This window comes from Petromyzon marinus, unplaced genomic scaffold (assembly GCF_048934315.1).
Source record: "Petromyzon marinus isolate PM22_M1 ecotype Great Lakes invasive population unplaced genomic scaffold, UKy_Petmar_22M1.pri1.0 PM_Scaffold_127, whole genome shotgun sequence".
Classification (NCBI taxonomy): domain Eukaryota; kingdom Metazoa; phylum Chordata; class Hyperoartia; order Petromyzontiformes; family Petromyzontidae; genus Petromyzon; species Petromyzon marinus.
This window is the reverse complement of record NW_027423088.1, coordinates 144,686-171,156: the sequence shown is the minus strand read 5'-3', so window position 1 is coordinate 171,156 and position 26,471 is coordinate 144,686. Positions and strand designations below refer to the sequence as shown.

Genomic DNA, 26,471 nt, shown 5'->3' with positions numbered 1-26,471 from the left:
AGCAGAGACTCAGGGTGTAGTAGAGACTCAGGGTGTAGTAGAGACTCAGGGTCTAGTAAAGACTCAGGGTCTAGTAGAGACTCAGGGTGTAGTAGAGACTCAGGGTCTAGCAGACACTCAGGGTGTTGTAGAGACTCAGGGCCTAGTAGAGACTCAGGGTCGAGAGACCCAGGGTGTAGTAGAGACTCAGGGTGTAGCAGAGACTCAGGGTGTAGCAGAGACTCAGGCTGTAGTAAAGACTCAGGGTGTAGCAGAGACTCAGGGTGTAGTAGAGACTCAGGGTGTAGTAGAGACACAGGGTGTAGTAGAGACTCAGGGTGTAGTAGAGACTCAGGGTCTAGTAAAGACTCAGAGTGTAGTAGAGACTCAGGGCCTAGTAGAGACTCAGGGTGTAGTAGAGACACAGGGTGTAGTAGAGACTCAGGGTGTAGTAGAGACTCAGGGTGTAGTAGAGACTCAGGGTGTAGTAGAGACTCAGGGTGTAGTAGAGACTCAGGGTCTGGTAGAGACTCAGGGTCTAGTAGAGACTCAGGGTGTAGTAGAGACTCAGGGTATAGTAGAGACTCAGGATGTAGTAGTGGAGACTCAGGGTGTAGTAGAGACTCGGGGTGTAGTAGAGACTCAGGGCCTAGTAGAGACTCATGGTGTAGTAGAGACTCAGGGTGTAGTAGAGACTCAGGGTCTAGTAGAGACTCGGGGTGTAGTAGAGACTCGGGGTGTAGTAGAGACTCATGGTGTAGTAGAGACTCAGGGTGTAGTAGAGACTCAGGGTGTAGTAGAGACTCAGGGTGTAGTAGAGACTCGGGGTCTAGTAGAGATTCAGGGTCTAGTAGAGACTCAGGGCCTAGTAGAGACTCAGGGTGTAGTAGAGACTCAGGGTGTGGTAGAGACTCGGGGCCTAGTAGAGACTCAGGGTGTAGTAGAGACTCAGGGTGTAGTAGAGACTCAGGGTCTAGTAGAGACTCAGGGTGTAGTAGAGACTCAGGATGTAGTAGAGACTCAGGGTGTAGCAGAGACTCAGGGTGTAGCAGAGACTCAGGCTGTAGTAGAGACTCAGGGTGTAGCAGAGACTCAGGGTGTAGTAGAGACTCAGGGTGTAGTAGAGACACAGGGTGTAGTAGAGACTCAGGGTGTAGTAGAGACTCAGGGTCTAGTAAAGACTCAGGGTCTAGTAGAGACTCAGGGTGTAGTAGAGACTCAGGGTCTAGCAGACACTCAGGGTGTTGTAGAGACTCAGGGCCTAGTAGAGACTCAGGGTCGAGAGACCCAGGGTGTAGTAGAGACTCAGGGTGTAGCAGAGACTCAGGCTGTAGTAGAGACTCAGGGTGTAGCAGAGACTCAGGGTGTAGTAGAGACTCAGGGTGTAGTAGAGACAGAGGGTGTAGTAGAGACTCAGGGTGTAGTAGAGACTCAGGGTGTAGTAGAGACTCAGGGTGTAGTAGAGACTCAGGGTGTATTAGAGACTCAGGGTCTGGTAGAGACTCAGGGTCTAGTAGAGACTCAGGGTGTAGTAGAGACTCAGGGTGTAGTAGAGACTCAGGATGTAGTAGTGGAGACTCAGGGTGTAGTAGAGACTCGGGGTGTAGTAGAGACTCAGGGCCTAGTAGAGACTCATGGTGTAGTAGAGACTCAGGGTGTAGTAGAGACTCAGGGTGTGGTAGAGACTCGGGGCCTAGTAGAGACTCAAGGTGTAGTAGAGACTCAGGGTGTAGTAGAGACTCAGGGTCTAGTAGAGACTCAGGGTGTAGTAGAGACTCAGGATGTAGTAGAGACTCAGGGTGTAGCAGAGACTCAGGGTGTAGCAGAGACTCAGGCTGTAGTAGAGACTCAGGGTGTAGCAGAGACTCAGGGTGTAGTAGAGACTCAGGGTGTAGTAGAGACACAGGGTGTAGTAGAGACTCAGGGTGTAGTAGAGACTCAGGGTCTAGTAAAGACTCAGGGTCTAGTAGAGACTCAGGGTGTAGTAGAGACTCAGGGTCTAGCAGACACTCAGGGTGTTGTAGAGACTCAGGGCCTAGTAGAGACTCAGGGTCGAGAGACCCAGGGTGTAGTAGAGACTCAGGGTGTAGCAGAGACTCAGGCTGTAGTAGAGACTCAGGGTGTAGCAGAGACTCAGGGTGTAGTAGAGACTCAGGGTGTAGTAGAGACAGAGGGTGTATTAGAGACTCAGGGTCTGGTAGAGACTCAGGGTCTAGTAGAGACTCAGGGTGTAGTAGAGACTCAGGGTGTAGTAGAGACTCAGGATGTAGTAGTGGAGACTCAGGGTGTAGTAGAGACTCGGGGTGTAGTAGAGACTCAGGGCCTAGTAGAGACTCATGGTGTAGTAGAGACTCAGGGTGTAGTAGAGACTCAGGGTCTAGTAGAGACTCGGGGTGTAGTAGAGACTCGGGGTGTAGTAGAGACTCATGGTGTAGTAGAGACTCAGGGTGTAGTAGAGACTCAGGGTGTAGTAGAGACTCGGGGTCTAGTAGAGATTCAGGGTCTAGTAGAGACTCAGGGTATAGTAGAGACTCAGGGTGTGTAGTAGAGACTCAGGGTGTAGTAGAGACTCAGGGTGTGGTAGAGACTCAGGGCCTAGTAGAGACTCAGGGTGTAGTAGAGACTCAGGGTGTAGTAGAGACTCAGGGTCTAGTAGAGACTCAGGGTGTAGTAGAGACTCAGGGCCTAGTAGAGACTCAGGGCCTAGTAGAGACTCAGGGTGTAGTAGAGACTCAGGGCCAAGTAGAGACTCAGGGCCTAGTAGAGACTCAGGGCCTAGTAGAGACTCAGGGTGTAGAAGAGACGCAGGGCCTAGTAGAGACTCAGGGTGTAGTAGAGACTCAGGGTGTAGTAGAGACTCAGGGTCTAGTAGAGACTCAGGGCCTAGTAGAGACTCAGGGTCTAGTAGAGACTCAGGGTGTAGTAGAGACTCAGGGTGTAGTAGAGACTCAGGCTGTAGTAGAGACTCAGGGTGTATTAGAGACTCAGGGTCTGGTAGAGACTCAGGGTCTAGTAGAGACTCAGGGTGTAGTAGAGACTCAGGGTATAGTAGAGACTCAGGATGTAGTAGTGGAGACTCAGGGTGTAGTAGAGACTCGGGGTGTAGTAGAGACTCAGGGCCTAGTAGAGACTCATGGTGTAGTAGAGACTCAGGGTGTAGTAGAGACTCAGGGTCTAGTAGAGACTCGGGGTGTAGTAGAGACTCGGGGTGTAGTAGAGACTCATGGTGTAGTAGAGACTCAGGGTGTAGTAGAGACTCAGGGTGTAGTAGAGACTCAGGGTGTAGTAGAGACTCGGGGTCTAGTAGAGATTCAGGGTCTAGTAGAGACTCAGGGCCTAGTAGAGACTCAGGGTGTAGTAGAGACTCAGGGTGTGGTAGAGACTCGGGGCCTAGTAGAGACTCAGGGTGTAGTAGAGACTCAGGGTGTAGTAGAGACTCAGGGTCTAGTAGAGACTCAGGGTGTAGTAGAGACTCAGGATGTAGTAGAGACTCAGGGTGTAGCAGAGACTCAGGGTGTAGCAGAGACTCAGGCTGTAGTAGAGACTCAGGGTGTAGCAGAGACTCAGGGTGTAGTAGAGACTCAGGGTGTAGTAGAGACACAGGGTGTAGTAGAGACTCAGGGTGTAGTAGAGACTCAGGGTCTAGTAAAGACTCAGGGTCTAGTAGAGACTCAGGGTGTAGTAGAGACTCAGGGTCTAGCAGACACTCAGGGTGTTGTAGAGACTCAGGGCCTAGTAGAGACTCAGGGTCGAGAGACCCAGGGTGTAGTAGAGACTCAGGGTGTAGCAGAGACTCAGGCTGTAGTAGAGACTCAGGGTGTAGCAGAGACTCAGGGTGTAGTAGAGACTCAGGGTGTAGTAGAGACAGAGGGTGTAGTAGAGACTCAGGGTGTAGTAGAGACTCAGGGTGTAGTAGAGACTCAGGGTGTAGTAGAGACTCAGGGTGTATTAGAGACTCAGGGTCTGGTAGAGACTCAGGGTCTATTAGAGACTCAGGGTGTAGTAGAGACTCAGGGTGTAGTAGAGACTCAGGATGTAGTAGTGGAGACTCAGGGTGTAGTAGAGACTCGGGGTGTAGTAGAGACTCAGGGCCTAGTAGAGACTCATGGTGTAGTAGAGACTCAGGGTGTAGTAGAGACTCAGGGTGTGGTAGAGACTCGGGGCCTAGTAGAGACTCAAGGTGTAGTAGAGACTCAGGGTGTAGTAGAGACTCAGGGTCTAGTAGAGACTCAGGGTGTAGTAGAGACTCAGGATGTAGTAGAGACTCAGGGTGTAGCAGAGACTCAGGGTGTAGCAGAGACTCAGGCTGTAGTAGAGACTCAGGGTGTAGCAGAGACTCAGGGTGTAGTAGAGACTCAGGGTGTAGTAGAGACACAGGGTGTAGTAGAGACTCAGGGTGTAGTAGAGACTCAGGGTCTAGTAAAGACTCAGGGTCTAGTAGAGACTCAGGGTGTAGTAGAGACTCAGGGTCTAGCAGACACTCAGGGTGTTGTAGAGACTCAGGGCCTAGTAGAGACTAAGGGTCGAGAGACCCAGGGTGTAGTAGAGACTCAGGGTGTAGCAGAGACTCAGGCTGTAGTAGAGACTCAGGGTGTAGCAGAGACTCAGGGTGTAGTAGAGACTCAGGGTGTAGTAGAGACAGAGGGTGTAGTAGAGACTCAGGGTGTAGTAGAGACTCAGGGTGTAGTAGAGACTCAGGGTGTAGTAGAGACTCAGGGTGTAGTAGAGACTCAGGGTGTATTAGAGACTCAGGGTCTGGTAGAGACTCAGGGTCTAGTAGAGACTCAGGGTGTAGTAGAGACTCAGGGTGTAGTAGAGACTCAGGATGTAGTAGTGGAGACTCAGGGTGTAGTAGAGACTCGGGGTGTAGTAGAGACTCAGGGCCTAGTAGAGACTCATGGTGTAGTAGAGACTCAGGGTGTAGTAGAGACTCAGGGTCTAGTAGAGACTCGGGGTGTAGTAGAGACTCGGGGTGTAGTAGAGACTCATGGTGTAGTAGAGACTCAGGGTGTAGTAGAGACTCAGGGTGTAGTAGAGACTCGGGGTCTAGTAGAGATTCAGGGTCTAGTAGAGACTCAGGGTATAGTAGAGACTCAGGGTGTGTAGTAGAGACTCAGGGTGTAGTAGAGACTCAGGGTGTGGTAGAGACTCAGGGCCTAGTAGAGACTCAGGGTGTAGTAGAGACTCAGGGTGTAGTAGAGACTCAGGGTCTAGTAGAGACTCAAGGTGTAGTAGAGACTCAGGGCCTAGTAGAGACTCAGGGCCTAGTAGATACTCAGGGTGTAGTAGAGACTCAGGGCCTAGTAGAGACTCAGGGCCTAGTAGAGACTCAGGGCCTAGTAGAGACTCAGGGTGTAGAAGAGACGCAGGGCCTAGTAGAGACTCAGGGTGTAGTAGAGACTCAGGGTGTAGTAGAGACTCAGGGTCTAGTAGAGACTCAGGGCCTAGTAGAGACTCAGGGTCTAGTAGAGACTCAGGGTGTAGTAGAGACTCAGGGTGTAGTAGAGACTCAGGCTGTAGTAGAGACTCAGGGTGTAGTAGAGACTCAGGGTGTAGTAGAGACTCAGGGTCTAGAGATTCAGGGCCTAGTAGAGACTCAGGGTGCAGTAGAGACTCAGGGTGTAGTAGAGACTCAGGGTGTAGTAGAGACTCAGGGTCTAGAGACTCAGGGTGTAGTAGAGACTCCGGGTGTAGTAGAGACTCAGTGTGTAGTAGAGAATCAGGGTGTAGTAGAGACTCAGGGTCTAGAGACTCAGGGTGTAGTAGAGACTCAGGGTGTAGTAGAGACTCAGGGTGTAGTAGAGACTCAGGGTCTAGTAGAGACTCAGGGCGTAGTAGAGACTCAGGGTGTAGTAAAGACTCAGGGTGTATTAGAGACTCAGGGTGTGGTAGAGACTCAGGGTCTAGTAGAGACTCAGGGTGTAGTAGAGACTCAGGGTGTAGTAGAGACTCAGGGTGTAGTAGAGACTCAGGATGTAGTAGTGGAGACTCAGGGTGTAGTAGAGACTCGGGGTGTAGTAGAGACTCAGGGCCTAGTAGAGACTCATGGTGTAGTAGAGACTCAGGGTGTAGTAGAGACTCAGGGTCTAGTAGAGACTCGGGGTGTAGTAGAGACTCGGGGTGTAGTAGAGACTCATGGTGTAGTAGAGACTCAGGGTGTAGTAGAGACTCAGGGTGTAGTAGAGACTCGGGGTCTAGTAGAGATTCAGGGTCTAGTAGAGACTCAGGGTATAGTAGAGACTCAGGGTGTGTAGTAGAGACTCAGGGTGTAGTAGAGACTCAGGGTGTGGTAGAGACTCAGGGCCTAGTAGAGACTCAGGGTATAGTAGAGACTCAGGGTGTAGTAGAGACTCAGGGTCTAGTAGAGACTCAGGGTGTAGTAGAGACTCAGGGCCTAGTAGAGACTCAGGGCCTAGTAGAGACTCAGGGTGTAGTAGAGACTCAGGGCCTAGTAGAGACTCAGGGCCTAGTAGAGACTCAGGGCCTAGTAGAGACTCAGGGTGTAGAAGAGACGCAGGGCCTAGTAGAGACTCAGGGTGTAGTAGAGACTCAGGGTGTAGTAGAGACTCAGGGTCTAGTAGAGACTCAGGGCCTAGTAGAGACTCAGGGTCTAGTAGAGACTCAGGGTGTAGTAGAGACTCAGGGTGTAGTAGAGACTCAGGCTGTAGTAGAGACTCAGGGTGTAGTAGAGACTCAGGGTCTGGTAGAGACTCAGGGTCTAGTAGAGACTCAGGGTGTAGTAGAGACTCAGGGTATTGTAGAGACTCAGGATGTAGTAGTGGAGACTCAGGGTGTAGTAGAGACTCGGGGTGTAGTAGAGACTCAGGGCCTAGTAGAGACTCATGGTGTAGTAGAGACTCAGGGTGTAGTAGAGACTCAGGGTCTAGTAGAGACTCGGGGTGTAGTAGAGACTCGGGGTGTAGTAGAGACTCATGGTGTAGTAGAGACTCAGGGTGTAGTAGAGACTCAGGGTGTAGTAGAGACTCAGGGTGTAGTAGAGACTCGGGGTCTAGTAGAGATTCAGGGTCTAGTAGAGACTCAGGGCCTAGTAGAGACTCAGGGTGTAGTAGAGACTCAGGGTGTGGTAGAGACTCGGGGCCTAGTAGAGACTCAGGGTGTAGTAGAGACTCAGGGTGTAGTAGAGACTCAGGGTCTAGTAGAGACTCAGGGTGTAGTAGAGACTCAGGATGTAGTAGAGACTCAGGGTGTAGCAGAGACTCAGGGTGTAGCAGAGACTCAGGCTGTAGTAGAGACTCAGGGTGTAGCAGAGACTCAGGGTGTAGTAGAGACTCAGGGTGTAGTAGAGACACAGGGTGTAGTAGAGACTCAGGGTGTAGTAGAGACTCAGGGTCTAGTAAAGACTCAGGGTCTAGTAGAGACTCAGGGTGTAGTAGAGACTCAGGGTCTAGCAGACACTCAGGGTGTTGTAGAGACTCAGGGCCTAGTAGAGACTCAGGGTCGAGAGACCCAGGGTGTAGTAGAGACTCAGGGTGTAGCAGAGACTCAGGCTGTAGTAGAGACTCAGGGTGTAGCAGAGACTCAGGGTGTAGTAGAGACTCAGGGTGTAGTAGAGACAGAGGGTGTAGTAGAGACTCAGGGTGTAGTAGAGACTCAGGGTGTAGTAGAGACTCAGGGTGTAGTAGAGACTCAGGGTGTATTAGAGACTCAGGGTCTGGTAGAGACTCAGGGTCTAGTAGAGACTCAGGGTGTAGTAGAGACTCAGGGTGTAGTAGAGACTCAGGATGTAGTAGTGGAGACTCAGGGTGTAGTAGAGACTCGGGGTGTAGTAGAGACTCAGGGCCTAGTAGAGACTCATGGTGTAGTAGAGACTCAGGGTGTAGTAGAGACTCAGGGTGTGGTAGAGACTCGGGGCCTAGTAGAGACTCAAGGTGTAGTAGAGACTCAGGGTGTAGTAGAGACTCAGGGTCTAGTAGAGACTCAGGGTGTAGTAGAGACTCAGGATGTAGTAGAGACTCAGGGTGTAGCAGAGACTCAGGGTGTAGCAGAGACTCAGGCTGTAGTAGAGACTCAGGGTGTAGCAGAGACTCAGGGTGTAGTAGAGACTCAGGGTGTAGTAGAGACACAGGGTGTAGTAGAGACTCAGGGTGTAGTAGAGACTCAGGGTCTAGTAAAGACTCAGGGTCTAGTAGAGACTCAGGGTGTAGTAGAGACTCAGGGTCTAGCAGACACTCAGGGTGTTGTAGAGACTCAGGGCCTAGTAGAGACTCAGGGTCGAGAGACCCAGGGTGTAGTAGAGACTCAGGGTGTAGCAGAGACTCAGGCTGTAGTCGAGACTCAGGGTGTAGCAGAGACTCAGGGTGTAGTAGAGACTCAGGGTGTAGTAGAGACAGAGGGTGTAGTAGAGACTCAGGGTGTAGTAGAGACTCAGGGTGTAGTAGAGACTCAGGGTGTAGTAGAGACTCAGGGTGTAGTAGAGACTCAGGGTGTATTAGAGACTCAGGGTCTGGTAGAGACTCAGGGTCTAGTAGAGACTCAGGGTGTAGTAGAGACTCAGGGTGTAGTAGAGACTCAGGATGTAGTAGTGGAGACTCAGGGTGTAGTAGAGACTCGGGGTGTAGTAGAGACTCAGGGCCTAGTAGAGACTCATGGTGTAGTAGAGACTCAGGGTGTAGTAGAGACTCAGGGTCTAGTAGAGACTCGGGGTGTAGTAGAGACTCGGGGTGTAGTAGAGACTCATGGTGTAGTAGAGACTCAGGGTGTAGTAGAGACTCAGGGTGTAGTAGAGACTCGGGGTCTAGTAGAGATTCAGGGTCTAGTAGAGACTCAGGGTATAGTAGAGACTCAGGGTGTGTAGTAGAGACTCAGGGTGTAGTAGAGACTCAGGGTGTGGTAGAGACTCAGGGCCTAGTAGAGACTCAGGGCCTAGTAGAGACTCAGGGTGTAGTAGAGACTCAGGGCCTAGTAGAGACTCAGGGCCTAGTAGAGACTCAGGGCCTAGTAGAGACTCAGGGTGTAGAAGAGACGCAGGGCCTAGTAGAGACTCAGGGTGTAGTAGAGACTCAGGGTGTAGTAGAGACTCAGGGTCTAGTAGAGACTCAGGGCCTAGTAGAGACTCAGGGTCTAGTAGAGACTCAGGGTGTAGTAGAGACTCAGGGTGTAGTAGAGACTCAGGCTGTAGTAGAGACTCAGGGTGTAGTAGAGACTCAGGGTGTAGTAGAGACTCAGGGTCTAGAGATTCAGGGCCTAGTAGAGACTCAGGGTGCAGTAGAGACTCAGGGTGTAGTAGAGACTCAGGGTGTAGTAGAGACTCAGGGTCTAGAGACTCAGGGTGTAGTAGAGACTCCGGGTGTAGTAGAGACTCAGTGTGTAGTAGAGAATCAGGGTGTAGTAGAGACTCAGGGTCTAGAGACTCAGGGTGTAGTAGAGACTCAGGGTGTAGTAGAGACTCAGGGTGTAGTAGAGACTCAGGGTCTAGTAGAGACTCAGGGCGTAGTAGAGACTCAGGGTGTAGTAGAGACTCAGGGTGTAGTAGAGACTCAAGGTCTAGAGACTCAGGGTCTAATAGAGACTCAGGGTGTAGCAGAGACTCAGGGTGTAGTAGAGACTCAGGATCTAGAGACTCAGGGTGTAGTAGAGACTCAGGGCCTAGTAGAGACTCAGGGTGCAGTAGAGACTCAGGGTGTAGTAGAGACTCAGGGTGTAGTAGAGACTCATGGTGTAGTAGAGACTCAGGGTGTAGTAGAGATCCAGGGTGTAGTAGAGACTCAGGGTGTAGCAGAGACTCAGGCTGTAGTAGAGACTCAGGGTGTAGCAGAGACTCAGGGTGTAGTAGAGACTCAGGGTGTAGTAGAGACAGAGGGTGTAGTAGAGACTCAGGGTGTAGTAGAGACTCAGGGTGTAGTAGAGACTCAGGGTGTAGTAGAGACTCAGGGTGTAGTAGAGACTCAGGGTGTAGTAGAGACTCAGGGTGTATTAGAGACTCAGGGTCTGGTAGAGACTCAGGGTCTAGTAGAGACTCAGGGTGTAGTAGAGACTCAGGGTGTAGTAGAGACTCAGGATGTAGTAGTGGAGACTCAGGGTGTAGTAGAGACTCGGGGTGTAGTAGAGACTCAGGGCCTAGTAGAGACTCATGGTGTAGTAGAGACTCAGGGTGTAGTAGAGACTCAGGGTCTAGTAGAGACTCGGGGTGTAGTAGAGACTCGGGGTGTAGTAGAGACTCATGGTGTAGTAGAGACTCAGGGTGTAGTAGAGACTCAGGGTGTAGTAGAGACTCGGGGTCTAGTAGAGATTCAGGGTCTAGTAGAGACTCAGGGTATAGTAGAGACTCAGGGTGTGTAGTAGAGACTCAGGGTGTAGTAGAGACTCAGGGTGTAGTAGAGACTCAGGGTGTAGTAGAGACTCAGGGCCTAGTAGAGACTCAGGGCCTAGTAGAGACTCAGGGTGTAGTAGAGACTCAGGGCCTAGTAGAGACTCAGGGCCTAGTAGAGACTCAGGGCCTAGTAGAGACTCAGGGTGTAGAAGAGACGCAGGGCCTAGTAGAGACTCAGGGTGTAGTAGAGACTCAGGGTGTAGTAGAGACTCAGGGTCTAGTAGAGACTCAGGGCCTAGTAGAGACTCAGGGTCTAGTAGAGACTCAGGGTGTAGTAGAGACTCAGGGTGTAGTAGAGACTCAGGCTGTAGTAGAGACTCAGGGTGTAGTAGAGACTCAGGGTGTAGTAGAGACTCAGGGTCTAGAGATTCAGGGCCTAGTAGAGACTCAGGGTGCAGTAGAGACTCAGGGTGTAGTAGAGACTCAGGGTGTAGTAGAGACTCAGGGTCTAGAGACTCAGGGTGTAGTAGAGACTCCGGGTGTAGTAGAGACTCAGTGTGTAGTAGAGAATCAGGGTGTAGTAGAGACTCAGGGTCTAGAGACTCAGGGTGTAGTAGAGATTCAGGGTGTAGTAGAGACTCAGGGTGTAGTAGAGACTCAGGGTCTAGTAGAGACTCAGGGCGTAGTAGAGACTCAGGGTGTAGTAGAGACTCAGGGTGTAGTAGAGACTCAGGGTGTAGTAGAGACTCAAGGTCTAGAGACTCAGGGTCTAGTAGAGACTCAGGGTGTAGCAGAGACTCAGGGTGTAGTAGAGACTCAGGATCTAGAGACTCAGGGTGTAGTAGAGACTCAGGGCCTAGTAGAGACTCAGGGTGCAGTAGAGACTCAGGGCCTAGTAGAGACTCAGGGCCTAGTAGAGACTCAGGGTGTAGTAGAGACTCAGGGCCTAGTAGAGACTCAGGGCCTAGTAGAGACTCAGGGCCTAGTAGAGACTCAGGGTGTAGAAGAGACGCAGGGCCTAGTAGAGACTCAGGGTGTAGTAGAGACTCAGGGTGTAGTAGAGACTCAGGGTCTAGTAGAGACTCAGGGCCTAGTAGAGACTCAGGGTCTAGTAGAGACTCAGGGTGTAGTAGAGACTCAGGGTGTAGTAGAGACTCAGGCTGTAGTAGAGACTCAGGGTGTAGTAGAGACTCAGGGTGTAGTAGAGACTCAGGGTCTAGAGATTCAGGGCCTAGTAGAGACTCAGGGTGCAGTAGAGACTCAGGGTGTAGTAGAGACTCAGGGTGTAGTAGAGACTCAGGGTCTAGAGACTCAGGGTGTAGTAGAGACTCAGGGTGTAGTAGAGACTCAGTGTGTAGTAGAGAATCAGGGTGTAGTAGAGACTCAGGGTCTAGAGACTCAGGGTGTAGTAGAGACTCAGGGTGTAGTAGAGACTCAGGGTGTAGTAGAGACTCAGGGTGTAGTAGAGACTCAGGGTGTAGTAGAGACTCAGGGCCTAGTAGAGACTCAGGGTGTAGTAGAGACTCAGGGTGTAGTAGAGACACAGGGCCTAGTAGAGACTCAGGGTGTAACAGAGACTCAGGGCCTAGTAGAGACTCAGGGTCTAGTAGAGACTCAGGGTGTAGTAGAGACTCAGGGTGTAGTAGAGACTCAGGGTCTAGTAGAGATTCAGGGTCTAGAGACTCAGGGCCCAGTAGAGACTCAGGGTGCAGTAGAGACTCAGGGTGTAGTAGAGACTCAGGGTGTAGTAGAGACTCAGGGTCTAGTAGAGACTCAGGGCGTAGTAGAGACTCAGGGTGTAGTAGAGACTCAGGGTGTAGTAGAGACTCAGGGTGTAGTAGAGACTCAAGGTCTAGAGACTCAGGGTGTAGTAGAGACTCAGGATGTAGTAGTGGAGACTCAGGGTGTAGTAGAGACTCGGGGTGTAGTAGAGACTCAGGGCCTAGTAGAGACTCATGGTGTAGTAGAGACTCAGGGTGTAGTAGAGACTCAGGGTCTAGTAGAGACTCGGGGTGTAGTAGAGACTCGGGGTGTAGTAGAGACTCATGGTGTAGTAGAGACTCAGGGTGTAGTAGAGACTCAGGGTGTAGTAGAGACTCAGGGTGTAGTAGAGACTCGGGGTCTAGTAGAGATTCAGGGTCTAGTAGAGACTCAGGGTATAGTAGAGACTCAGGGTGTGTAGTAGAGACTCAGGGTGTAGTAGAGACTCAGGGTGTGGTAGAGACTCAGGGCCTAGTAGAGACTCAGGGTGTAGTAGAGACTCAGGGTGTAGTAGAGACTCAGGGTGTAGTAGAGACTCAGGGCCTAGTAGAGACTCAGGGCCTAGTAGAGACTCAGGGTGTAGTAGAGACTCAGGGCCTAGTAGAGACTCAGGGCCTAGTAGAGACTCAGGGCCTAGTAGAGACTCAGGGTGTAGAAGAGACGCAGGGCCTAGTAGAGACTCAGGGTGTAGTAGAGACTCAGGGTGTAGTAGAGACTCAGGGTCTAGTAGAGATTCAGGGCCTAGTAGAGACTCAGGGTCTAGTAGAGACTCAGGGTGTAGTAGAGACTCAGGGTGTAGTAGAGACTCAGGCTGTAGTAGAGACTCAGGGTCTAGTAGAGACTCAGGGTGTAGTAGAGACTCAGGGTGTAGTAGAGACTCAGGGTGTAGTAGAGACTCAGGGTGTAGTAGAGACTCAGGGTGTAGTAGAGACTCAGGGTCTAGAGATTCAGGGCCTAGTAGAGACTCAGGGTGCAGTAGAGACTCAGGGTGTAGTAGAGACTCAGGGTGTAGTAGAGACTCAGGGTCTAGAGACTCAGGGTGTAGTAGAGACTCAGGGTGTAGTAGAGACTCAGGGTGTAGTAGAGACTCAGGGTCTAGTAGAGACTCAGGGCGTAGTAGAGACTCAGGGTGTAGTAGAGACTCAGGGTGTAGTAGAGACTCAGGGTGTAGTAGAGACTCAAGGTCTAGAGACTCAGGGTCTAGTAGAGACTCAGGGTGTAGCAGAGACTCAGGGTGTAGTAGAGACTCAGGATCTAGAGACTCAGGGTGTAGTAGAGACTCAGGGCCTAGTAGAGACTCAGGGTGCAGTAGAGACTCAGGGTGTAGTAGAGACTCAGGGTGTAGTAGAGACTCATGGTGTAGTAGAGACTCAGGGTGTAGTAGAGACTCAGGGTGTAGTAGAGACTCAGGGTCTAGTAGAGACTCAGGGTGTAGTAGAGACTCAGGGCCTAGTAGAGACTCAGGGCCTAGTAGAGACTCAGGGTGTAGTAGAGACTCAGGGCCTAGTAGAGACTCAGGGCCTAGTAGAGACTCAGGGCCTAGTAGAGACTCAGGGTGTAGAAGAGACGCAGGGCCTAGTAGAGACTCAGGGTGTAGTATAGACTCAGGGTGTAGTAGAGACTCAGGGTCTAGTAGAGACTCAGGGCCTAGTAGAGACTCAGGGTCTAGTAGAGACTCAGGGTGTAGTAGAGACTCAGGGTGTAGTAGAGACTCAGGCTGTAGTAGAGACTCAGGGTGTAGTAGAGACTCAGGGTGTAGTAGAGACTCAGGGTCTAGAGATTCAGGGCCTAGTAGAGACTCAGGGTGCAGTAGAGACTCAGGGTGTAGTAGAGACTCAGGGTGTAGTAGAGACTCAGGGTCTAGAGACTCAGGGTGTAGTAGAGACTCAGGGTGTAGTAGAGACTCAGTGTGTAGTAGAGAATCAGGGTGTAGTAGAGACTCAGGGTCTAGAGACTCAGGGTGTAGTAGAGACTCAGGGTGTAGTAGAGACTGAGGGTGTAGTAGAGACTCAGGGTGTAGTAGAGACTCAGGGTGTAGTAGAGACTCAGGGCCTAGTAGAGACTCAGGGTGTAGTAGAGACTCAGGGTGTAGTAGAGACACAGGGCCTAGTAGAGACTCAGGGTGTAACAGAGACTCAGGGCCTAGTAGAGACTCAGGGTCTAGTAGAGACTCAGGGTGTAGTAGAGACTCAGGGTGTAGTAGAGACTCAGGGTCTAGTAGAGATTCAGGGTCTAGAGACTCAGGGCCCAGTAGAGACTCAGGGTGCAGTAGAGACTCAGGGTGTAGTAGAGACTCAGGGTGTAGTAGAGACTCAGGGTCTAGTAGAGACTCAGGGCGTAGTAGAGACTCAGGGTGTAGTAGAGACTCAGGGTGTAGTAGAGACTCAGGGTGTAGTAGAGACTCAAGGTCTAGAGACTCAGGGTGTAGTAGAGACTCAGGATGTAGTAGTGGAGACTCAGGGTGTAGTAGAGACTCGGGGTGTAGTAGAGACTCAGGGCCTAGTAGAGACTCATGGTGTAGTAGAGACTCAGGGTGTAGTAGAGACTCAGGGTCTAGTAGAGACTCGGGGTGTAGTAGAGACTCGGGGTGTAGTAGAGACTCATGGTGTAGTAGAGACTCAGGGTGTAGTAGAGACTCAGGGTGTAGTAGAGACTCAGGGTGTAGTAGAGACTCGGGGTCTAGTAGAGATTCAGGGTCTAGTAGAGACTCAGGGTATAGTAGAGACTCAGGGTGTGTAGTAGAGACTCAGGGTGTAGTAGAGACTCAGGGTGTGGTAGAGACTCAGGGCCTAGTAGAGACTCAGGGTGTAGTAGAGACTCAGGGTGTAGTAGAGACTCAGGGTCTAGTAGAGACTCAGGGTGTAGTAGAGACTCAGGGCCTAGTAGAGACTCAGGGCCTAGTAGAGACTCAGGGTGTAGTAGAGACTCAGGGCCTAGTAGAGACTCAGGGCCTAGTAGAGACTCAGGGCCTAGTAGAGACTCAGGGTGTAGAAGAGACGCAGGGCCTAGTAGAGACTCAGGGTGTAGTAGAGACTCAGGGTGTAGTAGAGACTCAGGGTCTAGTAGAGACTCAGGGCCTAGTAGAGACTCAGGGTCTAGTAGAGACTCAGGGTGTAGTAGAGACTCAGGGTGTAGTAGAGACTCAGGCTGTAGTAGAGACTCAGGGTCTAGTAGAGACTCAGGGTGTAGTAGAGACTCAGGGTGTAGTAGAGACTCAGGGTGTAGTAGAGACTCAGGGTGTAGTAGAGACTCAGGGTCTAGAGATTCAGGGCCTAGTAGAGACTCAGGGTGCAGTAGAGACTCAGGGTGTAGTAGAGACTCAGGGTGTAGTAGAGACTCAGTGTCTAGAGACTCAGGGTGTAGTAGAGACTCAGGGTGTAGTAGAGACTCAGTGTGTAGTAGAGAATCAGGGTGTAGTAGAGACTCAGGGTCTAGAGACTCAGGGTGTAGTAGAGACTCAGGGTGTAGTAGAGACTCAGGGCCTAGTAGAGACTCAGGGTGTAGTAGAGACTCAGGGTGTAGTAGAGACACAGGGCCTAGTAGAGACTCAGGGTGTAGTAGAGACTCAGGGTGCAGTAGAGACTCAGGGTGTAGTAGAGACTCAGGGTGTAGTAGAGACTCAGGGTCTAGTAGAGACTCAGGGCCTAGTAGAGACTCAGGGTGTAGTAGAGACTCAGGGTGTAGTAGAGACTCAGGGTGTAGTAGAGACTCAAGGTCTAGAGACTCAGGGTGTAGTAGAGACTCAGGGTCTAGTAGAGACTCAGGGTGTAGTAGAGACTCAGGGTGTAGTAGAGACTCAGGGTGTAGCAGAGACTCAGGGTCTAATAGAGACTCAGGGCCTAGCAGAGACTCAGGGTGTAGTAGAGACTCAGGGTATAGTAGAGACTCAGGGTGTAGTAGAGACTCAGGGTGTAGTAGAGACTCAGGGTCTAGAGACTCAGGCTGTATTAGAGACTCAGGGTGTAGTAGAGACTCAAGGTCTAGAGACTCAGGGTGTAGTAGAGACTCAGGGTGTAGTAGAGACTCAGGGTGTAGTAGAGACTCAAGGTCTAGAGACTCAGGGTGTAGTAGAGACTCAGGGTCTAGTAGAGACTCAGGGTGTAGTAGAGACTCAGGGTGTAGTAGAGACTCAGGGTGTAGCAGAGACTCAGGGTCTAATAGAGACTCAGGGCCTAGCAGAGACTCAGGGTGTAGTAGAGACTCAGGGTATAGTAGAGACTCAGGGTGTAGTAGAGACTCAGGGTGTAGTAGAGACTCAGGGTCTAGAGACTCAGGCTGTATTAGAGACTCAGGGTGTAGTAGAGACTCAGGGTCTAGAGACTCAGGGTGTAGTAGAGACACAGGGCCTAGTAGAGACTCAGGCTGTAGTAGAGACTCAGGGTCTAGCAGACACTCAGGGTGTAGCAGAGACTCAGGGTCTAGAGACTCAGGGCCTAGTAGAGACTCAGGGTGCAGTAGAGACTCAGGGTGTAGTAGAGACTCAGGGTGTAGTAGAGACTCAGGGTCTAGTAGAGACTCAGGGCCTAGTAGAGACTCAGGGCGTAGTAGAGACTCAGGGTATAGTAGAGACTCAGGGTGTAGTAGAGACTCAGGGTGTAGTAGAGACTCAGGGTCTAGTAGAGACTCAGGGCCTAGCAGAGACTCAGGGTGTAGTAGAGACTCAGGGTGTAGTAGAGACTCAGGGTGTAGTAGAGACTCAGGGTGTAGTAGAGACTCAGGGTCTAGAGACTCAGGGTCTAGTAGAGACTCAGGGTGTAGTAGAGACTCAGGGTCTAGTAGAGACTCAGGGCCTAGTAGAGACTCAGGGCGTAGTAGAGACTCAGGGTGTAGTAGAGACTCAGGGTGTAGTAGAGACTCAAGGTCTAGAGACTCAGGGTCTAGTAGAGACTCAGGGTGTAGTAGAGACTCAGGGCCTAGTAGAGACTCAGGGCCTAGCAGAGACTCAGGGCCTAGTAGAGACTCAGGATGTAGCAGAGACTCAGGGTCTATCAGTAGAGACTCGGGGTCAAAGTTCACACAAAAGTTTGAACCCTGCCACCGGGGCCTAACCCGAAGCCTCTCCGCCCGCCTGCCCTACCCCCTCGCCTGAGCAGGTCTCCCAGGACGGGGCCACAGCGATGGGCCCGTGGAGGGAGGTGCGGGGTGGTCCCCATGGGGAAGTTCGCCTGGTGGGCCTGCGGGCTCGCACGAGGTACCAGGCCATGGCCTACGCGGAGAACGCCGAGGGGAGGTCCCCCGGGTCGGAGTTTGGCTTCAAGTCCGCGGAGGAGGAGCGGTGGAACCCTGGTGAGCAGAGCCTCCAGCGGGTAGTGGTGGTGGGAGTTGGGGATCGGTCAGTGACTCAGTCAGTCAGACAGTCAGTCAGTCAGACAGTCAGTCAGTCAGACAATCAGTCAGTCAGTCAGACAATCACTCAGTCAGACAATCAGTCAGAGACTCACTCAGTCAGTCAGAGACTCACTCAGTCAGAGACTCACTCAGTCAGACAATCACTCAGTCAGACAATCACTCAGTCAGACAATCACTCAGTCAGACAATCACTCAGTCAGTGACTCACTCAGTCAGTGACTCACTCACTCACTCAGTCAGTCATAGACTCACTCAGTCAGACAATCAGTCAGTCAGACAATCAGTCAGTCAGACAATCAGTCAGTCAGACAATCAGTCAGTCAGAGACTCACTCAGTCAGACAATCACTCACACACTCACTCAGTCAGACAATCACTCACACACTCACTCAGTCAGTGACTCACTCAGTCAGACAATCACTCAGTCAAACACTCAGTCAGACACTCAGTCAGTCAGAGACTCACTCAGACAATCAGAGACTCACTCACTCAGACAATCACACACACACACTCACTCAGTCAGACAATCACACACTCACTCAGTCAGTCAGAGACTCACTCAGTCAGTAACTCACTCACTCAGTCAGTCAGCGACTCACTCAGTCAGAGACTCACTCAGTCAGAGACTCACTCAGTCAGTCAGAGACTCACTCAGTCAGACAATCAGTCAGTCAGACAATCACTCAGTCAGGCACTCACTCAGTCAGACAATCACTGAGTCAGACAATCACTCAGTCAGACAATCACACACACACTCACTCAGTCAGAGACTCACTCAGACAATCACTCAGTCAGACAATCACTCAGTCAGACACTCAGTCAGACAATCACTCAGTCAGACAATCACTCAGTCAGACAATCACACACTCACTCACTCAAGAGACTCACTCAGTCAGACAATCACTCAGTCAGGCACTCAGTCAGTCACTCACTCAGACAATCACACACACACTCACTCAGTCAGACAATCACTCACTCAGACAATCACACAGACACTCACTCACTCAGACAATCACACACTCACTCAGTCAGTCAGTGACTCACTCAGTCAGTGACTCACTCACTCAGTCAGTCAGAGGCTCACTCAGTCAGACAATCACTCAGTCAGACACTCACTCAGTCACTCAGTCAGACAATCACTCACACACACACTCAGTCAATCACTCAGTCAGACACTCAGTCAGACAATCACTCACTCAGACAATCACACACACACTCACTCAGAGACTCGCTCAGTCAGCCAGACAATCACTCAGTCAGACAATCACTCAGTCAGACACTCAGTCAGACAAGCACACACACACTCACTCAGTCAGACAATCACTCAGTCAGACACTCAGTCAGACACTCACTCACACACTCACTCAGTCAGACAATCACTCACTCAGACAATCACACAGACACTCACTCACTCAGACACTCACTCAGTCAGTCAGAGACTCACTCACTCAGACAATCACTCAGTCAGACAATCACTCAGTCAGACACTCAGTCAGCCAATCACACACACACTCACTCAGTCAGAGACTCACTCAGACGCTCACTCAGAGACTCACTCAGTCAGAGACTCACTCACTCAGACAAGCACACACACACTCACTCAGACACTCATTCAGACACTCATTCAGACAATCAGTCAGACACTCACTCACTCAGACAATCACACACACACTCACTCAGTCAGACAATCACTCAGTCAGACAATCACTCAGTCAGACACTCAGTCAGACAATCACACACACACTCACTCAGACATTCACTCACTCAGACACTCACTCAGACACTCACTCACTCAGTCAGAGACTCACTCAGTCAGTCAGAGACTCACTCAGACAATCACCCACTCAGACAATCACACACACACTCACTGAGTCAGACAATCACTCAGTCAGACAATCACTCAGTCAGACACTCAGTCAGACAATCACACACACACTCACTCAGTCAGAGACTCACTCAGACATTCACTCAGACACTCACTCACTCAGACACTCACTCAGTCAGAGACTCACTCAGTCAGACAATCACTTACTCAGACACTCACACACACACTCACTCAGACACTCACTCACTCAGACACTCACTCAGTCAGAAACTCACTCAGTCAGACAATCACTCAGTCAGTCAGAGACTCACTCACTCAGTCAGACAATCACACACACACACTCACTCAGACACTCACTTAGACAATCACTTAGACAATCAGTCAGAGACTCACTCACTCAGACAATCACACACACACTCACTCAGACACTCACTCAGACACTCATTCAGACACTCATTCAGACACTCACTCACTCAGACACTCACTCAGTCAATCAGTAAGAGACTCGCTCACTCAGACACTCACTCACTCAGAGACTCACTCACTCAGACAATCAGTCAGAAACTCTCTCAGAGACTCACTCAGACACTCACTCAGACACTCAGACAGTCAGAGACTCACTCAGAGACTCACTCAGACACTCACTCACTCAGAGACTCACTCAGAGACTCACTCAGTCAGAAACTCACTCAGAGACTCACTCAAGAGACTCACTCAGAAACTGACTCACTCACTCAATCACTCAACCACCCACCCACTAACCCACCCATCTACTCACTCACACACTCACGCACTCAGTCACCCACTCACTCACCCACCCACTCACCCACTCACTCAGTCACCCACTCACCCACTCACTCACTCACCCACTCACTCACTCACCCACCCACTCACTCAGTCACCCACTCACTCACCCACTCACTCACCCACTCACTCAGTCACCCACTCACCCACTCACTCACCCACTCACTCACTCACCCACCCACTCACTCACTCACCCACCCACTCACTCACCCACTCACTCACCCACTCACTCACTCAGTCACCCACTCACCCACCCACTCACTCACTCACCGACCCACTCACTTCTGTAACTCTTCAATAACGATTCTGTCTCTCTCCTATTGTCTCTCTCCTATTGTCTCTCTCCCATTGTCTCTCTCCCATTGTCTCTCTCCCATTGTCTCTCTCCTATTGTCTCTCTCCTATTGTCTCTCTCCCATTGTCTCTCTCCCATTGTCTCTCTCCCATTGTCTCTCTCTCCTATTGTCTCTCTCCTATTGTCTCTCTCCTATTGTCTCTCTCCCATTGTCTCTCTCCCATTGTCTCTCTCCCATTGTCTCTCTCCCATTGTCTCTCTCCCATTGTCTCTCTCCCATTGTCTCTCTCCCATTGTCTCTCTGCTATTGTCTCTCTCCTATTGTCTCTCTCCCATTGTCTCTCTCCTATTGTCTCTCTCCTATTGTCTCTCTCCTATTGTCTCTCTCCTATTGTCTCTCTCCCATTGTCTCTCTCCTATTGTCTCTCTCCTATTGTCTCTCTCCTATTGTCTCTCTCCCATTGTCTCTCTCCTATTGTCTCTCTCCCATTGTCTCTCTCCTATTGTCTCTCTCCTATTGTCTCTCTCCTATTGTCTCTCTCTCATTGTCTCTCTCATTGTCTCTCTCTCATTGTCTCTCTCGCATTGTCTCTCTCCCATTGTCTCTCTGCTATTGTCTCTCTCCTATTGTCTCTCTCCCATTGTCTCTCTCCTATTGTCTCTCTCGCATTGTCTCTCTCCTATTGTCTCTCTCCTATTGTCTCTCTCCCATTGTCTCTCTCCCATTGTCTCTCTCCTATTGTCTCTCTCCTATTGTCTCTCTCCCATTGTCTCTCTCCTATTGTCTCTCTCCTATTGTCTCTCTCCTATTGTCTCTCTGCTATTGTCTCTCTCCTATTGTCTCTCTCCCATTGTCTCTCTCCCATTGTCTCTCTCCTATTGTCTCTCTCTCCTATTGTCTCTCTCCTATTGTCTCTCTCCCATTGTCTCTCCTATTGTCTCTCTCCCATTGTCTCTCTGCCATTGTCTCTCTCCCATTGTCTCTCTGCTATTGTCTCTCTCCCATTGTCTCTCTCCTATTGTCTCTCTCTCCTATTGTCTCTCTCCTATTGTCTCTCTCCCATTGTCTCTCTCTCCCATTGTCTCTCTGCTATTGTCTCTCTCCCATTGTCTCTCTCCTATTGTCTCTCTCCCATTGTCTCTCTGCTATTGTCTCTCTGCTATTGTCTCTCTCTCCTATTGTATCTCTGCTATTGTCTCTCTCCATTGTCTCTCTCCCAGGAGCTGGGAGAGGTTCCGCCATCTTCCCGTCTCTGCTCCGCTCTCCATTTCCCATAATGCATCTCTTCCTCTGCTACGCCCTCCTCTGATTGGTCGGGCACCCGTGGGGCCACGCCCACCCGCAACTGCCCGGCGCTTCTCTGATTGGCTGAGCTCACAAGAAGGGGGGGGGGGAGGGGAAAGGGGGTGGAGCTGAATGCTGATTGCTTGAGAATAATCACTCAGTCACTCACTCAGTCAGTCAATCAGTCACTCAGTCAGTCACTCAGTCAGTCACTCACTCAGTCACTCACTCAGTCAGTCACTCAGTCACTCACTCACTCAGTCACTCACTCAGTCACTCACTCAGTCACTCACTCAGTCAGTCACTCAGTCACTCACTCACTCAGTCACTCACTCAGTCACTCACTCACTCACTCAGTCAGTCAGTCACTCACTCAGTCAGTCACTCAGTCACTCAGTCACTCACTCAGTCACTCACTCAGTCACTCAGTCAGTCACTCACTCAGTCAGTCACTCACTCAGTCACTCAGTCACACACTCAGTCACTCACTCACTCAGTCAGTCAGTCACTCACTCACTCAGTCACTCACTCAGTCACTCAGTCAGTCAATCACTCAGTCAGTCACTCACTCAGTTAGTCACTCACTCAGTCAGTCACTCAGTCAGTCAGTCAGTCACTCAGTCACTCACTCACTCAGTCACTCACTCACTCAGTCACTCAGTCACTCACTCACTCACTCAGTCACTCACTCAGTCACTCACTCAGTCACTCACTCACTCAGTCAGTCACTCACTCAGTCACTCACTCAGTCACTCAGTCAGTCACTCACTCACTCAGTCACTCACTCAGTCACTCAGTCAGTCACTCACTCACTAAGTCACTCAGTCAGTCACTCACTCAGTCACTCACTCACTCAGTCACTCACTCACTCAGTCACTCACTCAGTCACTCACTCAGTCAGTCACTCAGTCACTCAGTCACTCAGTCACTCACTCACTCAGTCACTCAGTCACTCACTCACTCACTCAGTCACTCATTCAGTCACTCACTCAGTCACTCACTCAGTCAGTCACTCACTCAGTCACTCACTCAGTCACTCAGTCAGTCACTCACTCACTCAGTCACTCCCTCAGTCACTCAGTCAGTCAGTCACTCACTAAGTCACTCAGTCAGTCACTCACTCAGTCACTCACTCAGTCAGTCACTCAGTCACTCAGTCATTCACTCACTCAGTCTGTCACTCAGTCAGTCACTCATTCAGTTACTCACTCAGCCACTCACTCAGTCACTCAGTCAGTCACTGTCACTCACTCACTCAGTCAGTCATTCAGTCACTCACTCATTCAGTCAGTCACTCACTCAGTCACTCACTCAGTCACTCAGTCACTCACTCAGTCACTCCGTCACTCACTCAGTCACTCACTCAGTCACTCACTCATTCAGTCAGTCACTCACTCAGTCACTCACTCAATCACTCTGTCACTCAGTCTCTCACTCAATCACTCCGTCACTCACTCAGTCACTCACTCAGTCACTCAGTCAGTCACTCACTCACTCAGTCACTCAGTCAGTCACTCACTCACTCAGTCACTCAGTCAGTCACTCACTCACTCATTCAGTCACTCAGTCACTCAGTCAGTCACTCAGTCACTCAGTCAGTCACTCAGCCACTCAGTCAGTCACTCACTCAGTCAGTCACTCACTCAGTCAGTCACTCATTCACTTACTCACTCAGTCACTCACTCAGCCACTCACTCACTCAGTCAGTCACTCAGTCACTCATTCACTCAGTCACTCACTCAGTCAGTCACTCAGGCAGCCACTCACTCACTAAGTCACTCAGTCACTCAAGTCACTCAGTCACTCACTCATCCACTCACTCAGTCACTCACTCATCCACTCACTCAGTCACTCAGTCAGTCACTCTGTCACTCACTCAGCCACTCACTCAGTCAGTCACTCACTCATTCAGTTACTCACTAAGCCACTCAGTCACTCACTCACTCACTCAGTCACTCACTCATTCAGTTACTTACTCAGCCACTCACTCAATTACTCACTCAGTCAGTCACTCTGTCACTCACTCTTTCAGTCAGTCAGTCACTCACTCATTCAGTCACTCAGTCACTCACTCACTCAGCCACTCACTGAGTCACTCACTCAGTCACTCACTCACTCAGTCACTCACTCAGTCACTCACTCATTCAGTTACTTACTCAGCCACTCACTCAGTCAGTCACTCTGTCACTCACTCTTTTCAGCCAGTCACTCACTCAGTCAGTCACTCTGTCACTCACTCTTTCAGTCAGTCACTCGCTTACTCAGTCAGTCACTCAGTCACTCACTCAGTCACTTACTCAGCCACTCACTGAGTCACTCACTCAGCCACTCACTCAGTCACTCACTCACTCAGTCAGTCACTCTGTCACTCACTCACTCAGTCACTCACTCATTCAGTCAGTCACTCAGTTACTCATTCAGTCACTCACTCAGTCACTCACTCAGTCACTCATTCACTCAGTCACTCACTGATTCATGCAGTGACTCAGTCACTCACTCACTGAGTCACTCACTCAGCCACTCACTCACTCAGTCAGTCACACACTCACCTACTCAGTCAGTCACTCAGTGAGCCACTCACTCAGTCACTCACTCATTCAGTTACTCAGCTACTCACTCAGTTACTCACTCAATCAGTCACTAAGTCACTCACTCACTCAGTCACTCACTGAGTCACTCACTCAGCCACTCACTCACTCAGTTAGTCACTCAGTCACTAACTCATTCAGTTACTTACTCAGCCTATCACTCAGTCACTCACTCACTCAGTCACTCACTCAGTCAGTCACTCAGTCACTCACTCACTCAGTCAGTCACTCAGTCACTCACTCACTGAGTCACTCAATCAGCCACTCACTCAGTCAGTCACTCACTCACCTACTCAGTCAGTCACTCACTCAGTCACTCCGTCACTCACTCACCTACTCCGTCAGTCATTCACCCACTCACTGAGTCAATCAATCACTCACTCAGCCACTCACTCAGCCACTCACTCAGTCACCCACTGACTCACCCAGCCACTCACCCACCCACTCACTCACCCACCCACTCACCCACTCACTCACCCACTCACTCACTCACCCACTCACCCACCCAATGTAGTGAAGATGATGGCGATGATGGTGGGGGTGGTGATAATGGTGGTGATGGTGGTGATGATCGTGATGGTGATGATGGTGATAATGATGGTGTTGATGATGGTTATGATGATGGTGATGATGGTGATGATGATGATGATGGTGGTGATGGTGATGATGATGATGGTGGTGATGGTGATGATAATGATGGTGTGGATGATGGTGGTGATGATGGTGATGATGATGGAGTTGATGGTGATGATGATGGTGATGATGGTTTTGATGATGGTGATGATGATGTTGATGATGGTGATGATGATGGTGATGATGATGGAGTTGATGGTGATGATGATGGTGTTGATGATAGTGATGATGATGGTGATTATGATGATGATGGTGTTGATGATGGTTATGATGATGGTGATGATGATGGTGATGATGATGGTTATGATGGTGATGATGATGATGGTTATGATGATGGTGATGATGATGGTGGTGATGGTGGTGATGGTGATGATGGTGATGGTGCTGATGATGGTGATAATGATGGTGATGATGACGATGGTGATGATGATGATGGTGATGATTGTGATGATGGTGGTGGTGTTGATGATGGTGATAATGATGGTGATGATGATGGTGATGATGATAATGATGATGGTGATAATGATCGTGAAAATGATGGTGATGATGGTCTCTCAGTGTCATTACCATAACAACCAGGTTCTATCCACTGCTGCATGAGAGCCCTATTTGTGTTATCCAATCCACGTGGCCATCTGTCCACCTGTACGCATCCTGGACTCATTAAAAACTCCGACTTGTAGACACCTCTGAGTCTGTGTCTGTCTGTGTGTGTGTCTGTGTGTCTGTGTGTGTGTGTGTATGTGTGTGTCTGTGTGTGTCTTTGTGTGTGTGTCTGTGTGTCTCTGTGTGTGTCTGTGTATGTGTGTGTGTCTGTGTGTCTGTGTCTGTGTGTCTCTGTGTGTGTGTCTGTGTGTGTGTCTGTGTGTCTGTGTGTGTGTGTCTTTGTTTGTGTGTGTGTGTCTGTGTGTGTCTCTGTGTGTGTGTCTATGTGTGTGTGTCTGTGTGTCTGTATCTGTGTGTGTCTGTGTGTCTTTGTGTGTGTGTCTGTATCTCTTTGTATGTATCTCTGTGTGTGTATCTGTGTCTGTGTGTCTATGTGTGTGTGTCTGTGTGTCTGTGACTGTGTGGGTCTTTGTGTGTCTTTGTGTGTGTCTGTGTGTCTCTGTGTGTGTCTGTGTGTGTGTCTGTGTGTGTCTGTGTGTGTGTCTGTGTGTGTGTCTGTGTGTCTGTGTATCTGTGTGTCTGTGTCTTTGTGTGTGTCTGTGTGTGTGTCTGTGTGTCGTTGTGTGTGTCTGTGTGTCTTTGTTTGTGTGTCTGTGTGTGTGTGTCTGTGTGTGTGTCTGTGTGTGTCTGTGTGTCTGTGTCTTTGTGTGTGTCTGTGTGTGTGTCTGTGTGTCGTTGTGTGAGTCTGTGTGTCTTTGTTTGTGTGTCTGTGTGTGTGTCTGTGTGTGTCTGTGTGTGTGTGTGTCTGTGTCTGTGTGTGTCTGTGTGTGTCTGTGTGTGTGTGTGTCTGTGTGTGTGTCTTTGTGTGTGTCTGTGTGTGTGTGTCTTTGTTTGTGTGTGTGTGTGTGTGTCTGTGTGTGTGTCTGTGTGTGTCTGTGTGTGTCTGTGTGTGTGTCTTTGTGTGTGTCTGTGTGTGTGTCTGTGTGTGTGTCTGTGTGTCTTTGTGTGTCTTTGTTTGTGTGTGTGTGTGTCTGTGTGTGTGTCTTTGTGTGTGTCTGTGTGTGTGTCTGTGTGTCT

The 26,471-nt window shown here is 50.3% G+C and overlaps 1 protein-coding gene across 1 annotated transcript in view; it reads left to right on the top strand.

The window, feature by feature from the left end:
- Positions 1-26,471, top strand: part of LOC116937023 (neural cell adhesion molecule 1-like) — a 94,169-nt gene that overhangs the window by 31,414 nt on the left and 36,284 nt on the right. Inside the window, exon 4 of the mRNA XM_076063459.1 lies at positions 17,104-17,296. Within this exon, the coding sequence (XP_075919574.1) occupies positions 17,104-17,296 (193 nt within the window). The remainder of the gene's footprint in view (positions 1-17,103; positions 17,297-26,471) is intronic.